The sequence below is a fragment of the Pelobates fuscus genome, chromosome 4, assembly GCF_036172605.1.
Source record: "Pelobates fuscus isolate aPelFus1 chromosome 4, aPelFus1.pri, whole genome shotgun sequence".
NCBI classification, from domain to species: domain Eukaryota; kingdom Metazoa; phylum Chordata; class Amphibia; order Anura; family Pelobatidae; genus Pelobates; species Pelobates fuscus.
The window spans coordinates 379951536-379962191 of NC_086320.1; the positions used below are offsets into that span (position 1 = coordinate 379951536).

General features: G+C 42.4%; 1 protein-coding gene across 1 annotated transcript; it reads left to right on the plus strand.

Moving 5' to 3' along the window:
- Positions 1-1369: 1369 nt before the first annotated feature.
- Positions 1370-9642, plus strand: LOC134608176 (cathelicidin-related peptide Oh-Cath-like). Its single transcript, XM_063450840.1, has 4 exons — positions 1370-1594; positions 2014-2118; positions 5587-5670; positions 9511-9642. Exons 1-4 carry the CDS (start codon positions 1403-1405, stop codon positions 9625-9627), a joined length of 498 nt encoding a protein of 165 aa, XP_063306910.1. The 5' UTR covers positions 1370-1402; the 3' UTR covers positions 9628-9642.
- Positions 9643-10656: the final 1014 nt, after the last annotated feature.

Below are 10656 nucleotides of genomic sequence, written 5' to 3' on the forward strand. Positions count from 1 at the left end.
CAGACATCTCACGCATCTTTTTCGTTGTTACCGCAGCGTTAAAAATGCAAAATAGGAAGCCTCCTGTCATGTAATAAAATTGTAGATTATGTTAACGTAGTGTACGTATAATCTTAATTTTAATAATGACAGGAGGCGAGTATTTCCCCCCCCATAGTTCTTGGGATTGTTCCCCCCCTAAATACTTGCCGATTCAAGCATTTAACAGACAGTTATGACGACCTTACAGACGGATATCTTCATACTGTATGAAATCTCACATACACTGTATCAGTATAGAAATAACTGTAGCTAACAACTTAATAGAATTGTCAATGTAATAACCTATACTTTAGATATATTAAGTAACTGAATCAGGTCTATAGGTTTGCATGCGGACAATAGTCCTTTTCCACATCCTTTCACCTTTTTCCGGTTTTTTTCCAGCATAAGATGATTCGGGAACCTGGCAGCAACACCTCTCAAGCTTCAACCCAAGCTACGTTCGTTCAAAGTTACAGAGTTCCAGTTTAAAAGACGCACCACAACCTGACGTTACAGGATTTCACACATCAAAGAAAGAGGAATAGACACGCCCACCAATGACTTAGATACATGCTATGTTGGCCTTGGATTGGTTAAAAGTTTTTGATTGACTTGTGCTGCTGGAGGCATAAGTAAAGAAAGTTATGCAAAATACTCGCCTCCTGTCATTATTAAAATTAAGATTATACGTACACTACGTTAACATAATCTACAATTGTATTATGTAAATCTGGTGCACAAGTGAAGCACTAGGTTACACCATTTATTGTATATTTTCACCATATACAGAACTGTCACAATTTCAGTGAAGCGCCTACGCACTATTTTTCTTTCTGATGTCTTTATATGCCTGCATGTCTCTGTATGCATGTATGTCTCTGCCTGTGTGTCTGTATGTGTCTGTGTCTGTATGTCTCTGTATGATTATTTCTGTGTTTGTATGACCCTTATTTTAAACGAGGGTGGGGGCACCAAAATGCATCTTCGCCTGTGTAACTAAAAATCCTAGCACCGGTCCTGACCCTGTGTGTATGTATGTCACTCTGTGTTATTGTGTGTCTATATATATATGACTGTGTGTGATTGCGTGTCCATGTATGTGACACTCAGGCATGCTATTATGTATTGAAAATTCACTGAATTCAATTCTGTAAAAACAGAAAGTGTGGCTATGAGTGATATTTACACTAAAACAAAAATTCCACACATTTCCCAGCACTGGCTGTTTCTTGGTTGTTTCTTAAGCACAGTTTATTGCAATATATTGCAACAACTAAACAACAAAACAACAACAAAAAAACAAGAACAATCAACTGTTGCAAACTATATAAACACCGCCCTGGGCTGTGTGCCCTGGAGACTGAATCACTGAGTGACCATGGATGGCTTTCTGAAGATTATCCTTACACTTGGGGTGAGCTCAGTGGTAACCGCTGCTTATCTACCCACAATTCCTGAGACTAATCAGAACATATCAGCCCTGGCAATAACCTGTACTGACTGCTACAACAATGGATCCAGTGAGGACTCAATCTTCCAGCTAGATGGCACCGAACATGGAACATTAATAGTAAGTATCGTGACTGGTCTATAGTATACACTGCACCATACAATTTACTAATGTTGTAACAGAGACAAATAGAAAGAGACAGAGACAAAGACACACATACACAGACTAATAGAGAAACATATAGCAAGCACAGACAGAAAAATAAACATATACAAAAATAGTAACCAATAGCAAGGACAGGTAGAAAAGGCAATGACAGACAAAGACACAGATAGCGAGTACAGACATGTATGTAACTAGATAAACAGACAGATATAGAATGATAGATGCCATGAGAAAGTAAAATTCAGAAAGAATGAAACATAGAACATTTATATCCAATTATTGTATTTATTAGATACTTAGCAGGATATTTATCATTACACGTGACCTGCGTACTGAGCCTACTAGTCCAGATTCTTCATTTATTTATTGAATAGGACAAAGATCCGACCTTCCAACAGCTCACTTTCATAATAAAGGAGACACGGTGTAAGAAATCAGAGGAAAACATCAACAAGCCGTGTGCTTTCAAAGAGGACGGAGTAAGTTACCTGCTCTTATTATCAACACTAACTCTGTGTATTATAACATAACTATAACATGTAAAACACTGGGACTGTACAAAGGTGGAGGAAATATTAATGTAGATAAATTCACCATTTGGAGACAGAGTTAAAAAAATACAAAGCGAACAATGTTTATTTATTTATTTATTTATAAAATATTTTACCAGGAAAGATACGTTGAGATTTCTTTAGTTTTCAAGTATGTCCTGGGTCCACAAATCATTGCATTGTTACATTAGGGTACAATAAAATACAAAAACAATATTAATACACAACATATACAAAATTTTACATAGAACAGGTAGGAAATATAGAATCCACCATGACAGGTGCATTCTGTTTTGAGGTATGTAGAGAGGGATCTCTTAAAGGACTTTAGGCTTGGGGAAGATTTTAAATTGTGCGGGAGGTCGTTCCACAATTGCGGTGCTCTGTAGGAGAAGGAGGATCGGGCTGCTTTCTTTTTGTATTGAGGTAGACTAAGTAAAGTGTTGGTACTGGATCGGAGGTTATAGGAAGTGGGAACAGCCAGGGAGAGTATTTTGTTCAGGTAGGGCAGGAGCTTCCCTGAAAAGCTCTTAAACACAAGGCTGGAAAGCTGAAGGGTGAGTCTGGTTTCCAGCAACAGCCAGTTTAGTTATTTTAGCATGTCACAATGGTGAGTTCTGTAATTACACTGTAGCGCAAATCGGCAGAACGAGTTATACAATGTGTTGAGTTTATTAAGGTGGGATTGCGATGCAGATGCATATACTACATCCCCATAATCAATGATTGGCATCAGCATTTGCTGTACAATCTTTTCCTTTACTGTAGGGCTTAGGCAGGATTTGTTTCTGTACAGGGCACCTAGTTTTGAATCAAGTTTAGATGCAAGCTTTTCTATGTGGAGGCCAAAAGATAGATTGGGGTCTAACATCATACCCAAGTATTTGAAAGAGTGGACTGCGGTCAGTGTGCCATTTGAATTTGTTTTGATGGATAGGTGGGAATTGTGTAATTTAGGTACTGTTCCAAAGATCATTGTGACAGTTTTGTCAGTGTTCAGAAAGAGTCTGTTTTTTGCGATCCACTTTTCTACCTCTGTAAACTGGTTTTGGAGCACAGCCTCAAGCTGCGGTAGATCGGATTTGCTCACATAGATTCCTGTGTCATCTGCGTACATGTGTACTGTGACGAGACCAATCTCGCCACATTGCATTGGAGGAGCCTGGTTACCCGCCTGTTGCCTCTGGACTATGGCCCCATGGTAAACCTTGTATTTTCCCCTGCAGAAAGGCTTGTTCGTGCCTTTCTGCCAGGGTGTTCGGTAAATTCAATGTACCGAACAAACGCACGAATGACTGGACCACCTGGGAGCTGGAGGGTGCCATCAATTGACCTCCCAGAAGCTGCGGTTAACCGCAGCTTAATTGACGAATGCTTGGTGGCCTTTGTTCGTTTGCCGAACACGTGGCGGCGGCCATTTTAAAGTCCAGAACGGCCAGCGGTGTTCAGCGTTCAAACTATGGAATTGGAAACGGACACTTATTTGCGCGAACACCGCTGAGCCGTCAGCCTCCTTTCTTCTGCATTCTGTCATTTAACCGAATGCCTGTTCATTCGGTAGTTTAACCGTATGAACAGCATCACCCCAGATAGCCATGCCATGGAGCCTATTCATATAACGAAATACTATGGGAAAGACTTTGGCTCCATCGCGATTGAACTGTATGTATGTGATCTGAGCGCCATTCGGTAATAATGTGCGCTCAGATCTAAGCTATCTGCGGATAGGTAGAATGTATATGTTTTATTAATTATTTCTAACATTGTGTATTTTTTTTGTCTTTTTGCTAACATGTGCTCAATGGAGTGTTGCCTCTGTCCTTGGAGATAATTGGATTACTTCCCAATTATCTCCAGGATAGAGGGGAGGGATTGTAATGTACTGTGGGAGTGTTTTAACCCTGTATGCCTGTGATTGGTTATTTTACCATTTGTGTCCCAGTCTTCCATTTGGTCCCCTAGGGGAGTGTCCACCAGGTGAAAGATCTGCATAAATACCGGGCAGGTAGCCCACATTAAACCAGACCACTGCTTGACCCTCAACACGGAGCTCTGTCTCGTCTTTGGGGGGATTTACTGTATGCTGTTAGAGACTGATTGCCAGGAGTGTAAGCCGCTTGGGTGCTTTTCCTGTTTGTCTGCTAGCAGCTATTCGTGAAGTTCCGGTTCGGGAGTTTGGAGTGCTATTTTGTATGCAGTTCGGGAGTTTGGAGCATTCCCTTGTATCCAGTTCGGGAGTTTGGTGTTCTGCAGTAGCTGTGCCTGTATCTCTGGAAGGAGAAGATCTACTAAACGTCTTTAAACCCCTTTTATGTCTGGGGGTGCCGTTCCATGTACATTTGAGGATTTGCAGACATTAGGCAGATCATTTATAAATAATGAAAATAGTAGGGGGCCGAGAATGGAACCTTGGGGAACACCACACGTGACTGGGAGAGGGAGGGAGTCGCTGTCAGAAATGGACACATATTGCGAGCGATTCTACTGTGTCAAAGGGCTTAGCAAAATCAAGGAAAATAGCTCCAGTTAGGTCTCTTTGTTTGGATGTCATTGCAAACTTTTAAGAGGGCAGTTGTAGTGAAGTGATTCTGGCTAAAAGCCCGATTGATCAGGGGTCAGATAGTTTGATTATTGGTAATACTCACATAGTTGCGTATGGACACATTTTTCTAAGATTTTTGACAATACCAGGAGCAATGTTGGGCGATAGTTAGAAACCAAAGTAGTGTCAAATATACATTTTATTTGAAATATTCTAAAAACAAAAGATTAACAAATTGCACTTTAAACATAAAATGAGGAGAATGAAATTAATCTTTAAAAGGGAAACTATCACTTCGCCTTCACAATGCTCACGTATCCCTATATTAGACAATTACGTATATATGAAGTGTGAAAAATAAGATATTACAAGATCCTAATTTCATCTGTTTTGCATAGAAAATGAAAAATGTGATTAAAAGTATCAAGTTGTAGGTGATTTTCTATGTATTCTTCAGTGTTGTCAAATATTACATTTAAAACTGAACTAATGAAATAGATTTGAAGTAGATAAATAGAAATATTGATAATCTGAGCAGTGTATTTATGTTTGAATGATGGGTTTTCTATAATTATAAAAGAATATATTCCTAATTACAAATATACAAAATTATGCCTGGGTACTGAAACTCCCACTACTCCTGGGCGGCAGCAGTGACTATAGTAAATATCAGCCCCAGTACCTACAATAAAAACCAAAGACTGACTTGTGCTCTATCCAAATCCCTACACACATTAAAGTAAAAACATAACAGGAAACAAACTGTCCTAAATCATCCTATTGGGAAGCTCTTCATGTCTCAGTCCCTGCCCTGTCCTTGTATTTACTGTGTTATAACTGTGTCTCCAACATAGGTGGTAAAGCAGTGCGCAGCATCCATTTTCCCTGGAGATGGAGAAAGAAAAATTATCGTTACATGCGACACTTTGTATCAAAACGTAAGTTTCTCTGTTACATAAAGCGAAGTATAGTTAGGATGATTGATGCTTAGTTTAGTTAGGATGATTGGTGCTTGGTATAGTTAGGATGATTGGAGCTTGGTATAGTTAGGATGATTGGAGCTTGGTTTAGTTAGGATGATTGGTGCTTGGTTTAGTTAGGATGAATGGAGCTTGGTATAGTTAGGATGATTGGAGCTTGGTATAGTTAGGATGATTGGAGCTTGGTTTAGTTAGGATGATTGGTGCTTGGTTTAGTTAGGATGATTGGAGCTTGGTTTAGTTAGGATGATTGGAGCTTGGTTTAGTTAGGGTGATTGGAGCTTGGTTTAGTTAGGATGATTGGTGCTTGGTTTAGTTAGGATGATTGGAGCTTGGTTTAGTTAGGGTTATTGGAGCTTGGTTTAGTTAGGATGATTGGTGCTTGGTTTAGTTAGGGTGATTTGAGCTTGGTTTAGTTAGGGTGATTGGAGCTTGGTTTAGTTAGGATGATTAGTGCTTGGTTTAGTTAGGATGATTGGTGCTTGGTTTAGTTAGGATGATTGGTGCTTGGCTTAGTTAGGATGATTGGAGCTTGGTTTAGTTAGGATGATTGGTGCTTGGTTTAGTTAGAATGATTGGTGTTTGGTTTAGTTAGGATGATTGGTGCTTGGTTTAGTTAGGATGATTGGTGCTTGGTTTAGTTAGGATGATTAGTGCTTGGTTTAGTTAGGATGATTGGTGCTTGGCTTAGTTAGGATGATTGGTGCTTGGTTTAGTTAGGATGATTGGTGTTTGGTTTAGTTAGGATGATTGGAGCTTGGTTTAGTTAGGATGATTGGAGCTTGGTTTAGTTAGGATGATTGGAGCTTGGTTTAGTTAGGATGATTGGTGCTTGGTTTAGTTAGGATGATTGGTGTTTGGTTTAGTTAGGGTGATTGGAGCTTGGTTTAGTTAGGGTGATTGGAGCTTGGTTTAGTTAGGATGATTGGTGCTTGGCTTAGTTAGGATGATTGGTGCTTGGTTTAGTTAGGATGATTGGTGTTTGGTTTAGTTAGGATGATTGGAGCTTGGTTTAGTTAGGATGATTGGAGCTTGGTTTAGTTAGGATGATTGGAGCTTGGTTTAGTTAGGATGATTGGTGCTTGGTTTAGTTAGGATGATTGGTGTTTGGTTTAGTTAGGGTGATTGGAGCTTGGTTTAGTTAGGGGGATTGGAGCTTGGATTAGTTAGGATGATTGGAGCTTGGATTAGTTAGGATGATTAGTGCTTGGTTTAGTTAGGATGATTGGAGCTTGGTTTATAGACTATACAACTTACATTATGGATACAATCTCATTTCTAAGGGTTTCTTTTACTTGTTTAATTGATTCTAATCTGACAATAGGTCTGTTCTTTCACCAGACATGGCCTGCAGGTTAGGACATCACAGGGAGGGTTCTTACAGCTGGGGAGGGGTTATGGCTGAGCCTGATGACAGTTGAACATGAAGGATGATTTATTGATTGAATGGTGGTAATAGCAGTTATCGGTGATATCATAGGCGTGCGCAGCCTATTGCATTAGGGTGTGCACCCTCAAGCACAAGCACACGCGGCGTATATGTATATGTATATGTATGTATATATATATATATATACACATATATACACACACACAAAGCTGTGTGTGTGCTGTGTGAGGGTGCTGTTAGTGTGATGTGTGTGTGCTGGTAGTGTACTATGTGGGTGAGGGTGTTTGTGTGCGTGCTTGTGAGGGTGCTGTGAATGTACTGTGTGTCAGGGTGCTGTTTGTGTGTGTGTGTGTGTGCACTTGTGAGGGTGCTGTAAATGTACTGTGTGTCAGGGTGCTGTTTGTGTGTGTGTGTGTGTGCACTTGTGAGGGTGCTGTAAATGTACTGTGTGTCAGGGTGCTGTTTGTGTGTGAGGGTACTGGTAGTGTTTTGTGTGTGTGTGTTTGTTAGGGTCCTGTTTGTGCTGTATGTGTGTGTGGGTGCTGTATGTGTGTGTGGGTGCTGTATGTGTGTGTGGGTGCTGTATGTGTGTGGGTGCTGTATGTGTGTGGGTGCTGTATGTGTGTAGGTGCTGTATGTCTGTGGGTGCTGTGTGTGCTGTGTATGTCTGTGGGTGTGCTGTGTATGTCTGTGGGTGTGCTGTGTATGTGTGTGGGTGCTGTGTATGTGTGTGGGTGCTGTGTATGTCTGTGGGTGCTGTGTGTGTCTGTGGGTGCTGTGTGTGTCTGTGGGTGCTGTGTGTGTCTGTGGGTGCTGTGTATGTCTGTGGGTGCTGTGTGTGTCTGTGGGTGCTGTGTGTGTCTGTGGGTGCTGTGTGTGTCTGTGGGTGCTGTGTGTGGGTGCTGTGTATGTCTGTGGGTGCTGTGTGTGTCTGTGGGTGCTGTGTGTGTCTGTGGGTGCTGTGTGTGTCTGTGGGTGCTGTGTGTGTCTGTGGGTGCTGTGTGTGTCTGTGGGTGCTGTGTGTGTCTGTGGGTGCTGTGTGTGTCTGTGGGTGCTGTGTGTGTCTGTGTGTGCTGTGTATGTCTGTGGGTGTGTGCTGTGTATGTGCTGTGTATGTGTGTGTGTGTGTGCTGTGTGTGCTGTGTATGTGTATGTGTGTGCTGTGTGTGCTGTGTATGTGTATGTGTGTGCTGTGTATGTGTGTAGGTGATTGTGGGGGGTGGAGGTGGGGGTACGTACATTACTAAATATCCCCCCTCCCTTCTTACTTTATGTGGGGAGGGGGGATTCTTATTCCTTGTCCCTGGTGGTCCAGTGGAGGTGGAGGCAGAGCAGTTATTCCCCCTCCCTTCTTACCTTATGCCTGGGAGGGGGGATCCTGCTGCTGCTGCCATCCCTGGTGGTCCAGAGGAGAGTGAACTCGAGCCCCGCAGGGCTAGAGTTCACTCACGCGAGATCTGAGCGTTGCCGCGGCAACGCTCAGATCTCGCGAGAGGAACCCGGCGGAGCTGCAGGCAATAGCTCCCCGGGTCCTCTCCTGCCTCCCTCACTGCCTGTGAGCCGGTGAGGGGAGGCTGAGAGCAGAGCCGGCGCTCGGATAGCGCCGGCTCTGCATGAGCCGACAGGGGAGATCCTGAGATCTCCCCTGCCGGTCTCAATGCATAGGCGTGCCGCGGGGATTAGGGTGTGCCCAGGCACACCCGGCACACCCCGTGCGCACGCCTATGGGTGATATCCTAGGTGAACTAATACATTGACGTACATCTGACGCAGGTATGGACAGAAAATTCTGCTTTACTTTCACAAGTCATTGCTTGATAATAGGGGGATTTTACCTTCATCACCTGAGCACAGCTGGGAGTAATTAAAACATTAAATCTACTTGTCCTCCGCCCCAACCTCCGTTGATCCCTGGTAGTCCAGCAGGAGTCCTGTTGTCCTGTTTGGAATTCTAGCGACCTGGCTTCCTTGCAACGTGCCAGGAACACGTGTATATAAGCAGGCAACTTGGCCATAATAAGCCAGTTCCTCTACACCCTTCACTCAGCCTGGGCTAGTGTTTGGGTGGATCAGCTATACTCTCTGCAGGACAGCTTAATTACTTAAGCTGTCCTTAGGACCCTGTTCCAGGGCGGGAATCGATGGAGAGAACCCAGCCAAGCTGCGGCAGCTAGGGGCTGAAGCACTCCTGTGTCCCAGAGGAGATCTAGGAAGCAAGCTTGGCGGTAACCAGTCGGGGTGTCAGGCGGTCCGTCACACTAAATATCTGTAATTTTTGTACTAGATGTAGCTTATTATTTTGCAATACTGCAGGATGACATTGTTAAATATGACCGATACTGTTTGATTTGGAATGGGGAATCTTTATATAATGTAATATTTATTTATTTTTATTTGCTCTTTTTCAGAACAAAACGAAAAGAGCTGCCAGAGCTAACTGCAAATGTATATGTTGTTTTTACGACAAAAATAATAATACTTGTCGCAAGAGACTAGGGTGTCTGAGTGCAATTAAAAATGTCTAAAAATATCTACGTATGTACGAAAAACTTCTCTGTATTTACCCAGTGTATATATTGATACACTCCTGTTATTACCCAAAATAAAAGCAAAAAATTGTTTTTTTTCTATATAAAAAGTAAGGTATATTTATTACCAAAAACCCATTGCTACAAACACACGTTCAGAGAGAACGTGGCAGAGCGAGCCGACAGGGAAATAGAAGAACTACCCCAAAATGCAATTAATATTTTATATATATATATATATATATTTACACACACACACACACACACACATACATATATATTATAAAGGATGAAAGCATGTGTGATGAATAGGGGTGTAACTAGGAATCACAATGTCTCGGTGCAAGAATCAAAGAAGGGCCCAACCTGTCCCCCCTCCTTGCTCCTCACTAAGTAATACATCCTGAGTGGGAGGTGTGTACTACTGCCTGTGTTTGATTACATTGGGGATTATTGAGTGTGATTGTGTGTGAGGCTTTGTGGAGAATTGGTTGAGTATCTGTGTGTATGTGTTGCTGGCTGTATATGATATTGATGTGACAGCTTGGTGAGTGGGATTGTGTGTGGAGTCGGCTTACTGTGATTAGGTGTGGAGTTGGCTGAGTGTGATTGTGTGGGGCTTAGCCAAGTGTGTTGGTTGGCTGAGTGTGTTATGAATGTGTACAATTGGTAGAATGATTGCGTGTATGTGTGTGACTGGCTGAGTGAGTTGTATATGGGGTTTGGCTAAATTTGAGATTTTGTGGTGTATACTGGCTGAGTGTCACTTTGTGTGGGTGTTGTGTACACCATTAAGAAACATATATCATTTCTGTAGGTTCTGCATTGACAATTCTCCATGCTGGCACTGACATGATGGCTTCACTACCAGCACATTGGCGCCAGTGCATCCCATACTCAGTCGGCAAATGTGAAAAATGTCCCCTGAGGAAGTAACACAGTGACAGAGAGCAAGAAGGCTGCCTGTTACTCAATCTACAGCATTAGGCCTGGTGTGTTCTCACTGACACACACACACACACATTC

Bases quoted from the DNA above. Each gene is read 5' to 3' on its own strand.
- LOC134608176 (XM_063450840.1), top strand. From the start codon at position 1,403: ATGGATGGCTTTCTGAAGATTATCCTTACACTTGGGGTGAGCTCAGTG. The intron at 1,595-2,013 runs GTAAGTATCGTG...TTTATTGAATAG, and splicing joins CCGAACATGGAACATTAATA to GACAAAGATCCGACCTTCCA. The intron at 2,119-5,586 runs GTAAGTTACCTG...TCTCCAACATAG, and splicing joins GTGCTTTCAAAGAGGACGGA to GTGGTAAAGCAGTGCGCAGC.